The sequence below is a fragment of the Anolis sagrei genome, chromosome 3 (genome assembly GCF_037176765.1).
Source record: "Anolis sagrei isolate rAnoSag1 chromosome 3, rAnoSag1.mat, whole genome shotgun sequence".
Lineage (NCBI taxonomy): Eukaryota > Metazoa > Chordata > Lepidosauria > Squamata > Dactyloidae > Anolis > Anolis sagrei.
The window spans coordinates 9,310,420-9,325,041 of record NC_090023.1 but is presented as its reverse complement, the minus strand read 5'-3'; the positions used below and the strand labels follow the sequence as shown (position 1 = coordinate 9,325,041).

Below are 14,622 nucleotides of genomic sequence, written 5' to 3'. Positions count from 1 at the left end.
CAGCATTGAAGCGATGGTCCTCCACCATCAACTCCGCTGAACTGGCCATGTTGTCCAGATGCCCGACCACCGTCTCCCAAAGCAGTTGCTCTACTCCGAACGCAAGAACGGAAAATGGAATGTTGGAGGACAAGAAAAGAGATTGAAAGATGGGCTCAAAGCCAACCTTAAAAACTCTGGCATAGACACTGAGAATTGGGAAGCCCTGGCCCTTGAGCGCTCCAGTTGGAGGTCAGCTGTGACCAGCAGTGCTGCAGAATTTGAAGAGGCATGAATGGAGGGTGAAAGAGAGAAACGTGCCAAGAGGAAGTAGCATCAAGCCCATCCCGACTGAAACCGCCTTCCACCTGGAAACCAATGCCCTCACTGTGGGAGAAGATGCAGATCAAGAATAGGGCTCCACAGTCACCTACGGACCCACCAGAACACTGATCCTGGAAGACTATCCTACCCGGCCAACAAGGGATCACCTAAGAGGCTCCAAAGAAGGAGCCTCTGCCCCGGAGTGTGGTGGAGGCTCCTTCTTTGGAAGCTTTTAAGCAGAGGCTGGATGGCCATCTGTCAGGGGTGATTTGAATGCAATATTCCTGCTTTTTGGCAGGGGTTGGACTGGATGGCCCATGAGGTCTCTTCCAACTCTTTGATTCTATGATTCTATGATTCTATGATTCTAAGTAAGTAAGTAGATAGTTTGCGTGACCTGAAGCATCCTCCACCTATGTCTATCTACTTTGACCGCTCTGTGATGTAAACAAATACACTTAGGGTAGTTTCTCAATCTCTCCTTCTTCCCGTGATGTCTGTCTCCACTTTCCAAGATGTAACTATCTCTGAATGGCATTCCTACAGTAAAGCTTAGTTTTTTTTCTCCAAGCTATTGGGATGTTTGCTCCTTAAATCAACTGACCTGCCAAACACACTCTAACATAAAAGGCAAGGTTTTTGAACCAGATTAAAGCCCCAAGAACAACATTCTAGGCATCAAGAACATCATATGTCTAGCTCTCTATTAGTCTACATAGGCAACTCCAGATATTTCAGCATCCAATCTGTGGACCAATGAGGAGGCAGTCTCTAATTATGGTATTAAGTATGATCTATGAAGCATCAGCTGCAACAACACAGAACATTTCATTAAACAGATGAGGAAAACTTATAAGCACACACTTTCAAGGTGGCACTCTCACCCTGAGATTGCTCCCCTTTGCCCTGAAGACTGGCGAAGCTGCTTTGAGTCCCATTTAAGAGAGGAATGTGGGGTGTAAATAAATACTACTGCTGCTGCTCATCATCATCATAACAGTAGCTTATGTTGACCAAATGAATGAAAGACCTGAAGAATCCCAACTATCAGGTCTTGCAAACTCAGGGCAGCTGCAGCTTCCTAAACGGAATCAATACATCTGAAATTATGGGTATGTCTACACTGTACAATTAATGTAGTTTGACACCACTTTAACTGCCATGGCTTAATGCTATAGAATAGATCATGTTTTGCAAGCTCTTTGGCTTTCTCTGCCAAAAAAAAAGGCTGACATCTCACCAAACTACAACTCAAAGGACTCCATAGCATTGAACCATGATAGTTCAAGTGGTGTCAAACTGCACTACTTGTGGCGCAGCTGCATTAAATCACTACTGACCGAGGGGTCATGAGTTCAAAGCCAGCCCGGGTTAGAGTGAGCTCCCAACCGTTAATAGTCTAGCTTGCTGTTGACCTATGCAGCAAGACAGTTGCATCTGTCAAGTAGGAAATGTTGTTGTTGTTCATTCGTTCAGTCATCTCCAACTCTTTGTGACCTCATCGACCAGCCCACGCCAGAGCTCCCTGTCAGCCGTCACCACCCCCAGCTCCTTCAAGGTCAGTCCAGTCACTTCAAGGATGCCATCCATCCATCTGGCCCTTGGTCGGCCCCTCTTCCTTTTGCCTTCCACTTTCCCCAGCATCATTGTCTTCTCTAGGCTTTGCTGTCTCCTCATGATGTGGCCAAAGTACTTCAACTTTGTCTCTAGTATCCTTCCTTCCAGTGAGCAGCCGGGCTTTATTTCCTGGAGGATGGACTGGTTGGATCTTCTCGCAGTCCAAGGCAGTCTCAGAACAGGAAGGCTAATTTAACTAATTTACGACACCATAAAACCTTCCAGCAGTGTGCGTAAGAATGAGGAAGTACCATCAAAGACTTGGTGTCACAAATGGACAGTGAAGTGACAGCACCCCCTGTGGTCGAAATCGAGCATTCCTTCATGAAGCCGGAAAGCTGGAATGTTAAATTGCCTCTGTGTCTGTTTATATATGTCGTATGTCTAATGGCACTGAATGTTTGCCTTGTATATGTGCATTATAATCCGCCCTGAGTACCCTGTGGGGTGAGAAGAGCGGAACATAAATACTGTAAATAAATAAATAACCTCTGCAATGCAGCCATAGTCTCTTTTCTCTGATGCCCTTTTCATTTTACACAATGTTATTGTCTTTTCCAACGAGTCACGCTGTCTCATGATGCTTTGCTAGGCAAGTATATACTGAACTAGATATAAGTAATCTATTTCCTTAATAAATATTAAATGCCTCAATGAGCATTACAAATGGAAAAGAACCTTTAACATGCCACACTTCTACCAGGACTGCCTTCCACCTGGAAACCAATGTCCTCACTGCGGGAGAAGATACAGATCAAGAATAGGGCGCCACAGCCACCTACGGACCCATCGCCAAGACACTACACTTCAAGAACCATCATCTTCAGGCTACGAGGGATTGCCTAAGTATGTAGGAAGAACGCGATTCTGAGCCCTTCTTTTCTTTTCCGCATGCATAGTGAACTGAATGCAAACTACTTGTTTCCAGCAATGGAAGCAAGCTGAAGACAAACTAGGAAAGTGTGAAGCGGAGGCAAAATAAACCAGGACATTTTTAAAGCAGCTGAGTAAGTGCAATGGCAGATGATTTTACAGGGAAAACCAGCTGATCCCCAACCCATCTAAAACACAGACATGTGCCTTTCATCTCAAATACAGAGAAGCATCCCGAGCTCTGAAGATCACCTGGGAAGGAATCCCACTGGAGCATTGTAGCGCACCCAAATACCTGGGAGTCACTTTGGACCGTGCTCTGACCTACAAGAAGCACTGCCTGAACATCAAGCAAAAGGTGGGCGCTAGAAACAATATCATACGAAAGCTGACTGGCACAACCTGGGGATCACAACCAGATACAGTGAAGACACCCGCCCTTGCGCTGTGCTACTCTGCTGCTGAGTACGCATACCCAGTGTGGAACACATCTCACCACACTAAAACAGTGGATGTGGTTCTTAATGAGACATGCCGCATTATCACGGGATTTCTGCGCCCTACACCACTGGAGAAATTACACTGCTTAGCTGGTATTGCACCACCTGACATTTGCCGGGAAGTAGCAGCCAATAGTGAAAGAACCAAGGCAGAGACATCTCCAGCTCACCCCCTGTTTGGGTATCAGCCAGCACGTCAACGACTTAAATCTAGGCATAGTTTTCTAAGATCTACAGAGACACTCGCTGGAACACCTCAGCATGCGAGAGTCCAAAAGTGGCAGGCTCAAACCCAGAACCTCAACCAATGGCTGATACCAAATGAGAGACTCCCCCCTGGGCACACAGAGAAGTGGGCGACTTGGAAGGTGCTGAACAGACTGTGCTCTGGCACCACGAGATGCAGAGCCAACCTTAAGAAATGGGGCTACAAAGTGGAATCCTCGACATGCGAATGTGGAGAAGAGCAAACCACTGACCACCTGCTGCAATGCAACCTGAGCCCTGCCACATGCACCATGGAGGACCTTTTTGCAGCAACACCAGAAGCACTCCAAGTGGCCAGATACTGGTCAAAGGACATTTAACCAACTACCAAACTCACAAATGTTGTATTTTATCTGTTTGTTTGCTTTGTTCTGTTAGAAATGTAATATAACTGACTGGTTGATCTGACACGAGAAATAAATAAATATATAATTGGCCAAATTGGGACAGTTGAAAGGTATACTATCTGTCTGAGCAGAAAGCACTGTGTTGAAATTTTGGAAGACTTTTGTGTTTACTTTACCAGCTATTTTGATAAGACCGTTGTCTTGGATGGTAGTTGAATAAAATAAAAATAATCCAAGGAGTTAAGTTTCAGACCAGAGAAATCTTGCGTATACCTATTCAAACTCTATCCCAATTATAGTCCGCTCTCAATATCCATTGAGATTAGGCACGGGACACTCATATAGGTGAAAAACCATAAATAAAGGCTACTGGAACATGGCCATATAGCCCGAAAAACTCACAGCAATCCAGTGATTCTGGACATGAAAGCCTTTGACAATACATAAAGAGATTGCTGGGTTGTTGTAGGTTTTTTGGACTGTATGGCCATGTTCAAGAAGCATTCTCTCCTGATGTTTTGCCTGCATCTATGGCAGGCATTCTCAGAGGTCAGACCTCACAACCTCTGAGGATGCCTGCCATAGATACAGGCGAAACGTCAGGAGAGAATGCTTCTGGAATGTGGCCATAAAGCCCAAAAAACTTACAACAACCCAGTGATTCCGGCCATTAAAGTCTTTGACAAAGAAATTGCTATTTTCTTTAACCTGAGGGAACACCTTTATAGGCACTTCTCAGTCTTCCACCACAACTCTATGCTCAACTTCAACTGAAAGCTGAACACAGAATCGAATAGGAGAGATTACTAGAGAAGTGTTGTCTCTAGAAATCTATAGGTTTTCCCAATATGACTGCAGGAAGCTGGACATAGATCTAGAGATTACATATTTAACAAAGTCTGTAAATAATCTGCAAAGAAAGACACACAAATGCGGAGAGGTAACTGTAGCTCTGTTGGTCTTACTTACAGACACAAAATGTGCATCTAATCAGCAACATGGAAACCGTGAATCAACCTATAGATCTCTTACCGATAAAAGAGTGGGGGGTTTCAAGGCTTGGTTGACATTCCGGATCAGGGCCCACTTTTTCTGGTCTCTCTCGTGGACAGCCATCTCGCAATGATATTGGAACATGGCGGTGGTTTTGGCTTTATGAACATGCCACAAAACGTGCCCAGCTTCCCACGCACAGTCCTCGTCCTTTGGAGATAGCAGCAGCAATGGAGTTTCTTGGTGCCTCTGTTATATGTTGATAACTAGTATGCTCTTTGATCCTTCTTCACAATGCTGATTCCTTTGCTTTGACTCTTTCGCCAAGATCCTTCCTTCGTGCAAGGAGTTGTTTATATTTGCATTTGTGAAAATGGTATTTCCTTTGGGCCACCACTGCCTGAATAAATCCGCCATGCCATAGTCATTTTTAAAAAATTGTTAGCTCCAGAATTGGTTCAACTTAGGCAAAAAGGTATATGTTTGCTCTGTTTCCCTTCTTCCTGGGTTCTTCCTTCCTTTTTTTCCTTCCTTCCTTCCTTCCTTCCTTCCTTCCTTCCTTCCTTCCTTCCTTCCTTCCTTCCCTCTTTCTTTCTTCGTTCTTTTCTTTCCTTTCCTTCTTTCCTTCTTTCTTTCTTTCTTTCTTTCTTTCTTTCCTCTTTCCTTCCTTCCTTTTCTCCTTTCCTTTCCTTTCCTTTCCTTCCCCCCCTTTCTTTTCTTTCTTCCTCCTTCCTTCCTTCCTTCCTTCCTTCCTTCCTTCCTTCCTTCCTTCTTTCCTTCTTTTTCTTTCCTTTTTTCTTCCTTAGTTTCTTTCCTTCTTTCCCTTCCTTCCTTTCCTTCTTTCCTTCTTCCTTCCTTTCCTTTCCCCTCCTTTCTTTTCTTTCTTCCTTCTTCCTTCCTTCCTTCCTTCCTTCTTTCCTTCCTTTTTTCTTTCCTTCTTTCTTCCTTGGTTTCTTCCCTTCCTTCCCTTCCTTCCTTTCCTTCTTTCCTCCTTTCTTTCTTTCTTTCTTTCTTTTTTTCTTTCCTTCTTCCTCCCTTCCCTTCCCTTTGCCCTCCTTCCTTCTTTCCTTCTTTCCTTCCTCCCTCCCCTCCCTCCTTCCTTTCCTTTCCCCTCCTTCCTTCTTCCCTCCCTCCCTCCTTTCCTTTCCTTTCCTTTCCTTTCCTTTCCCCTCCTTCCTTCTTCTTTCTTTCCTTCCTTCCTTCTTTCCTTTAGGGAAAGGCCCCAATGAGCCTCACATCTTTCAACTCCAAGTCACTCTGAGCTCCCTTGGATACTTATTAATCCACAATTGCAGTCAGGTCCCTCGCAAAACACATGGCTTTTAATTAACCTAATACCTCCAAGCACCAAGCTAACCAAAGTACAAAAAAAGGGAACCCAAAACCAAAGGCCATCTGCACTCGCTTCCCAGCGATCACGAGGGCTTGGAGCCATAGCAACAGGATCTTAAATAATTGAGGAGCATGTGGCATCCTGAACCACTGTTGTGTATTGAATGAAGGATGGAGGGGTAGGGTATACCCAAGGAAAGCTGAAGAAGCAAGGTGACAGTCGAGACCATTCCTTATAGTAACCATAGAATACTAGAGTTGGAAGCGACCCCAAGGCCATCCAGTCCAACCTCACTCTGCCATGTAGGAATACATAACCAAAGCACTTCCGACAGAAGGCCATCCAGCCTTGGGTGAAAAACCTCCAGAGAATGAGACTCCATCAGACTCCCAGGCAGCATATTTCACTGTCTGAATAACTTACTTTCACAAAGTTCCTCCTTATGTTTAGGAGGAATCACTTTTTCTGGAGTTTGAATCCATTGCTTGGTGTCCTAGGTGTGTTTTGTACTTCAGATTTTTTGGATTTTGGAATACTTCATAGAATCAAAGAGTTGGAAGAGACCTCTTGGGCCATCCAGTCCAACCCCATTCTGCCAAGAAGCAGGAATATTGCATTCAAATCACCCCTGGCAGATGGCCATCCAGCCTCTATTTAAAAGCTTCCAAAGAAGGAGCCTCCACCACACTCTGGGGTAGAGAGTTCCACTGCTGAACGGCTCTCACAGTCAGGAAGTTCTTCCTCATGTTCAGTTGGAATCTCCTCTCTTGTAGTTTAAAGCCATTGTTTCTCATCCTAGTCTCCAGGGAAGCAGAAAACAAGCTTGCTCCCTCCTCCCTGTGGCTTCCTCTCACATATTTATACATGGCTATCATGTTTCCTCTCAGCCTTCTCTTCTTCGGGCTAAACATGTCCAGCTCCTTAAGCCGCTCCTCATAGGGCTTGTTCTCCAGACCCTTAATAATTTTAGTCGCCCTCCTCTGGACACATTCCAGCTTGTCAATATCTCTCTTGAATGGTGGTGCCCAGAATTGGACACAATATTCCAGGTGTGGTCTAACCAAAGCGGAATAGAGGGGTAGCATTACTTCTCTGGATCTAGACACTCGGCTCCTATTGATGCAGGCCAAAATCCCATTGGCTTTTTTTGCCACCACATCACATTGTTGGCTCATGTTTAACTTGTTGTCCATGAGGACTCCAAGATCCTTTTCACATGTACTGCTCTCGAGCCAGGCATTGTCCCCCATTCTGTATCTTTGTCCATCTACATCAGTGGTTCACAACCTGTAGTCCATGGACCACAAATGGTCTGCAAGAACTAAAATATGATCCGCGGCTTCACTGTCACTACATTGTTGCAACGAGAGCCACTGGTCTCACGAAACCCTCACGGGAATATCGTGAGTGGAGAGGCTGACTACCCACGAAAGGCGTGACAACAAGCCTCCTGACTGCTGCTTCTCCTCCTCCCTCTTCCTTAGTGGAGCCATTCCATGTGGCGCCTGGAAGTGGGGCACCTTGGCGTCTTTCTTTTTAGGCCTATTCCTGGGGATTTTTGGGCTGCTGATTCAGAAAATTGCATTGGATAGACCCAGTTGCGCAGTGGGTTAAACCACTGAGCTGCTGAACTTGTTGATCGAAAGGTCGCATGTTCGAATCCGGGGAGCAGCATGAGCTCCCAATGTCAGCCCCAGCTTCTCCCAATCTAACAGTTTGAAAACATGCAAATGTGAGTAGATCAATCCGGCGGGAAGGTAACGGCACTCCATGCAGTCATGCTGGCCATATGACCTTGAAGGTGTCTACAGACAACGTCGGCTCTTCAGCTTAGAAATTGAGATTTATTTATTATTCTTTATTTACCATATTTGTATACCGTCTTTCTCAGCCTGGAGGCGACTCATGCCTGCTCTAATTAAATATCAGACTTCTAAAATATATAATACAATCCCATTTAAATTCATTTAGGATATTGCCCCTGGTAGTCCTCAGGGCGCAGCTCGGGAAAGACTGTTTTCATACATCTCAGGGCAATGCACACTCCAGCATTGCAAACAGATACTGCAGCTATCAGGAGTAGCATCGTGAGGCAGGCTTTAAATAATGCAACAGTGATTTCCATTCCCTTCATTTTGTTTACCAAACAACTCCTGATACTAAAAGGACAAAAGAGAAATCCACGATAGAGACAGAGCTGGAACTAAACCCAGAGTAGTTTACTTCTTAAGCAGACTGTCCTAATTTGTGTACAAAAACAATCCAAATAATAGGACCGCAGTAGCACAACGGGTTAAACTGCTAGCTGCAGGAAATCTGCTCACCAGGAGGTTGGCAGTTCAAAGCTGTGAGTCGAGGTGAACTCCTGACTGTCAACCCCAGCTTCTGCCAACCTTGCAGTTCGAAAGCATGCAATGCAAGTAGATCAATAGGTACTGCCTCAGCGGGTGTTGCACTCCAGAACAGGAAAAGCCCTCTGAGTTTAAACACCACACCATTGGTAGGAAAAACAATCCTTTTATTGAAGATAATTTAAAAAGCTGTAAAGTAAAAAGCACTTTAAAGAAATAGGTAAATCCAATTAGGTATGAAGATAAGCAGGAACAAAGTAGTCCAGGGAAAATAGTCCAGCAAAGTCCATGAAAACATAGTTAAAACTTTTCTAATAAAATCCAAGAAACCAGGAAACATTAATCAAAGGCATGAATATAAAATCATAGAATCCAAGAATCAAACCATGAAACAAAAGGCACTTAAACATGAATCTCCTAATCAAGGCTTCCATGAAACGAGGACGAGATCTTGACTTGATTCCAAACAATGCTTCATCTGACTACATATCCTGTACTTGGGACTTTTATCTCCTCGTTAGTTATGTCCCAAGTGCTCAGAAATTGGTTTCGTTTTACTTTAGAATCACTTATCTTTTTCTCTTGGAGTCTGGCAGAACGCTGAAGCCATTCTTTGGCTTTTCTGTTTTGACTTATCTCCTCCTGTCTATCTATTTGCTCATTAATTTCTGCACCTGGCTGATGTTGATATGGAGGTGCAACAGTCCCTTGTCTATGTTTGTGAGTTCTTTGCGGACGGTGTGAAGTCTTTCAGGCAGTCATAGATCTGGTGAGCCTGTGGAGGCTTTTAAACAGAGGCTGGATGGCCATCTGTTGGGGGAGGGGGGGCTTTGAATGCAATTTCCAGCTTCTTGGCAGGGGTTTGGACTGGATGGCCCATGAAGTCTCTTCCAACTCTATGATTCTAAAGGATGGAAGACAAAACTATATCTACACACAAATCCTCATAAAAGCATCATTTTTCAAAGGGTTATGACTTCTAACAAGGTCATGTCTTTCCAAAGATTATGAAATCTCCAAAAGGTTATGGAGATTTCCATTTTCCAAAACCTCAAAATTATATTTCTCTGTTGCTCTTTTTTCTGGGCAACAAAGAAAAGGAGAGCTTCATCTTTTGTGTTCCAGCACACCCTTCTGGTAGTATGTAAAATGCCAGACTCACATTACCAATTGTCAAAGACAATGGCCCAAATAGTGACAAACATTGCCAACAAGATGATTTTTTAAATTATGAATTTTAAGGTCTTAGGCTTTGGAATGGCACATACTGTCTATACTGATGTTATGCATTTTAATTGTTTATGTGTTTCTAACCTGTTACATAATGCATGCGGTATTTTAATCTGCCATTGTTCTTCTTTTCAATGCATAGGAAAAACAGATATTATTATTATTATTATTATTATTATTATTATTATTATTAAATCATTATCACATGATCTGAAATCTGGGAAAATTGGGTACACAATTTAGTCAAACAATAACTAGTTTGGGTTGTTGTGAGTTTTCCGGGCTGTAGCTGTATGGCCATGTTCCAGAAGTATATGTGTTCTGTGATCCACCCTGAGTTCCCTTCTGGGTGAGAAGGACAGAATATAAGTAATGTAAATAAAAATAAAAACCATAGGGAAAGAAATTCCACCTAAACATTAGGAAGACCTTTCTGATGGTAAGAGCTTTCCAAGAATGCAATATGCAGCATGGGAATGTCATGGAAATTCCTTCTCTGGAGGATTTTAATCAGAGACTGGATTGTCGTCTGACAGGGGGGCTTGGATTGTATATTCCTGCATAGGATTTCATTGGAGGGGCAGAATTCTTATTTGGAGCACATTTTGCTTTTCCTATAGCTGCACTCCATTGGGTATTTAAAGTTTCTTTCAGCTGCAAGAGAGGAGATTCCATCTGAACATGAGCAAGAACTTCCTGACTGTGAGAGCCGTTCAGCAGTGGAACTCTCTGCCCCGGAGTGTGGTGGAGGCTCCTTCTTTGGAAGCTTTTAAACAGAGGGTGGATGGCCATCTGTCAGGGGTGATTTGAATGCAATATTCCTGCTTCTTGGCAGAATGGGGTTGGACTGGATGGCTCATGAGGTCTCTTTCAACTCTGATTCTATGATTCTATGTCCTCATCTGTTTTGGCGATGACTTAAATGCAAAAAGTGAACTTGTCCTCAATGACATGCAATTTATTTAATGTGGGTGATTGTTTTTCTGCACAGAAATGTGCCATGAAATTACATTGGCTACAGCAAGGCACAGACTTTGTATAAAGACATCACTGGCACCAAATCACTGAAAGCATCTTGACGCGGTTTTTTCCCCCCAAACATTTTCAGTCTTTAAACTATAACAAGCTATGGGTTCCCTTGCAGTGTATCTATGGGTGCATCTACACTGTAGAATTAATATAGTTTAACTATCATGGCTCACTGCTGTAGATTATGAGAATTGTATTTGGTGAGGCACAAGCGGGAAAAGCTAGTGATTCTTTAAAACTACAAGTAACCATAGATCATATCAGTTAAAGTGGTATTAAACTGCATTAATTCTACAGTGTAGATGTACCCTACATAGAAATCAAGTATCCAGGAGTGATTTGTGAGTGTTAGGGCTAGGATAAGGGTCAGGGGAGGTAAAGCGGGGCATAAATAAATATAATAATAAATTATTATTTAAGTACTGAGGGACATCAACTAGAAGTATTTTGCAATAACAAGAACGTTCACAATTTGGGATCTATTCTGCGCCAAATTCCCATGTGGGAAGGCGTTCTGCCTTGGTTAGACCACATCTGGAATACTGTGGCCAGTTCTGGGCACCACAATTGAAGGGAGATGTTGACAAGCTGGAATGTGTCCAGAGGAGGGCGACTCAAACGATCAAGGGTCTGGAGAACAACCCCTATGAGGAGCGGCTTAAAGAGCTGGGCATGTTTAGCCTAAAGAAGAAAAGGCTGAGAAGAGGCATGATGTTGTTGTTCATTCGTTCAGTCGTCTCCAACTCTTCGTGACCTCATGGACCAGCCCACGCCAGAGCTCCCTGTCAGCCGTCACCACCCGCAGCTCCTTCAAGGTCAATCCAGTCACTTCAAGGATGCCATCCATCCATCTTGCCCTTGGTTGGCCCCTCTTCCTTTTACCTTCCACTTTCCCCAGCATCATTCCCTTCTCTAGGCTTTGCTGTCTCCTCATGATGTGGCCAAAGTACTTCAACTTTGTCTCTAGTCTCCTTCCCTCCAGTGAGCAGTCGGGCTTTATTTCCTGGAGGATGGACTGGTTGGATCTTCTCGCAGTCCAAGGCACTCTCAGCACTGTCCTCCAACACCACAGCTCAAAAGCATCTCTCTTCCTTCGCTCAGCCTTCCCTAAGGTCCAGCTCTCATATCCGTAGGTGTCTACAGGGAATACCATGGCTTTGACTATGTGGATCTTTGTTGCCAGTGTGATGTCTCTACTCTTTACTATTTTATTGAGATTGGACATTGCTCTCCTCCCAAGAATTAAGTGTCTTCTGATTTCCTGGCCGCAGTCTGCATCTGCAGTAATCTTTGCACCTAGAAATACAAAGTCTGTCACGGCCTCCACATAGTCATGTATAAATATGTGAGGGGAAATCATAGGGAGGAGTGAGTGAGTTTGTTTTCTGCTGCCCTGGAGACTAGGATGCAGAACAATGGCTTCAAAGTACAAGAAAGGTGATTCCACCTGAACATGAGGAAGAACTTCCTGACTGTGAGAGCCGTTCAGCAGTGGAACTCTCTGCCTCGGAGTGTGGTGGAGGCTCCTTCTTTGGATGCTTTTTAACATAGGCTGGATGGCCATCTGTCGGGGGTGCTTTGAATGCAATTTTCCTGCTTCTTGGCAGGGGGTTGGACTGGATGGTCCACAAGTTCTCTTCCAACTCTGTGATTCTGTTTTGCACAAAATATAGTACTATCTGTGCAGGGAATAGAATTTTCTGCACAGAAAATATTTCTGCACAGAAATATTTTGTCTCTATGGATAATGCTTACTTTTGGCTGTAAGTAAGTGTCAAACTTCAAAGTCTTCCAAATTTCTGGCTGTGAGAATTGTTAAAATGTACGGAGAAAGAATTACATCCTTTATAGATGCTGAAACTTTAGCTTCTGTGACCCAGAGAGCTGTGTTGACAGGGGGTGGCGCTGGCAATCAATTGAGCTGCCCTCTTTGTTGGCAATAGCTGTAAATAGCTGGCATTCCAATCTCCCTGGTGGCACAGAAAGGTCTGCTGAACCAAGAGAAGCAACAGACTGGCTCTGTTTTGTGCCGATCAACCCAGGAGTGATTTCATGGGTTTATAATACCTTAAAAGCACCAGATCCTGCCTGATTTTGGAAGCTAAGCAGAGTCAGTTCTGGTGAGTGCTTGGACGTGAGACCACCAATGAATATGTGACGGCGCGTCAGGCCCCACTTGTACGTGAATGTACAGTTTAATTGTTTGGTTACCTATAGCTGTCAATCAATGTTATTTTGCACCGGTTGAATTGCTCCCCCTGCTCAATTGTTTGGCTCCTCCCCTTCCTGGGGAAGAAGGCAGCGCTTTCTTTTCATTCTACCATCAGACAACTCAGCAGATGGACATGAGAAAGGCTTGGCTCTAAAGCCCTCAGTTAAGTCATCTCTCTTCACCAATTCTTAAGTTTGCACTTCTAAGATTCATTCTTCATGTCCAGCTCACCTGGACGACGTTGTGGAATCTTAAGCACCTTCAAAACAGTCCTCTGGCATCAAGAGGAAGACTTTGGCATTCAACATAGGTCATTGGACTGGGGTTGTGAATGTTCAGACTTTCGCAGCCATTGAGAAAGAGGGAACTTGGAAAGCTTCTCAGCTGTAAAACTCCTTGGACCCAAGACTTCAGACTGTAATGTATATTTTCTTTACCTCTGCTGAAACATCAAGTTTGTGCCTAAGAAAGATAACTCATTGTGAACAATAAAGCCTATTTCGAGTTATCTATAGTGTCTTGATCCTTGAGAGTTCCAGTTCTCTAAAGGAGGGCAAGAAGCAATCCCCTGGGGAAAAGATGTCACATCCATGTTTCTTTCACTAAGATCTATAGCCCCCAGGCGCAACGGCACAGAATACGAGGCACAGTAGGCTACTTTGCAGAAGTAGGAACTGACAAAACCACCACTGAGGATTCCTTGCCTAGTTCCTTTGAAATGAATGGGGTTGCTAAGTCAACAGGCTACTTGAAAGCAAAGAACCCCCGGTAGTGCTATGGGTTAAACCCTTGTGCTGGCAGGACTGCTGGTCTGTGGTTCAAATCCGCGAGATGGGGTGAGCTCCCATCTGTCAGCTCCAGCTTCTCATGCAAGGACATAAAGAAGCCTCCCACAGGATGATAAAACATCCAGGCATCCCCTGGGCAACGTCCTTACAGACCAGAAGTGACTTGCAGTTTCTCAAGTCGCTCTTGACACACACACACAAACTCAATTCCTCCCAAACTCCTCCAGTATTTTCTGTTGGTCACAGGAGTTCTATGTGCCAAGTTTGGTCCAGGTCTGTAATTTGTGGAGGATCTCAGTGATCTGTGGAAGTCAGAACTGAATTGGTTGAAGGTACTGCAAATCCCATCATCCGTTGTCCATACTCTCCCAAACATATTATTTTTGTGGTTAGTCACTATGCTTTAATTATGTTCATCCCCCATATTAGATATTTGCATTAGAATTCATAAGAGTAGCAAAATTATTTATGAAGTAGTAACAAAAATATGGTTGGGGGTCACCACAACATTAGGAACTTTATTTGGGGGTCACCGCATTAGAAAGGTTGAGAACCACTGCATTAGACTCTCAGAATGTAAAGATGTTGTTGTTTATTATAAGAAAGATGCCCTGTGTTATCTGCACAGAGAAACCACTTCAAATCATATCTGTAACTGGATTGACAAGTTATGTACCTGTATGCTGAATACACAAAGGTTGTGAGTAAACCAGATATGTTACTTTTAACTAAGTCTACTTTATTTTTGTCTCTTGAGAACAAAATAAGACAGAAGATGT

General features: G+C 43.8%; 1 protein-coding gene across 3 annotated transcripts in view; it reads right to left on the bottom strand.

Moving 5' to 3' along the window:
• Positions 1 to 14,622, bottom strand: part of MYO7A (myosin VIIA) — a 199,889-nt gene that overhangs the window by 143,978 nt on the left and 41,289 nt on the right. Inside the window, exon 1 of one of the 3 annotated variants that reach the window (XM_067466469.1) lies at positions 4,940 to 5,216. The exons of 1 other annotated variant lie outside the window; for it this stretch is intronic. In XM_067466469.1, coding sequence (XP_067322570.1) covers positions 4,940 to 5,044 — 105 coding nt within the window. In that variant the 5' untranslated portion in view covers positions 5,045 to 5,216. Of the gene's footprint in view, positions 1 to 4,939; positions 5,217 to 14,622 lie in introns of those variants that run through there. One more of the 3 variants, XM_067466471.1, reaches the window with a different exon arrangement.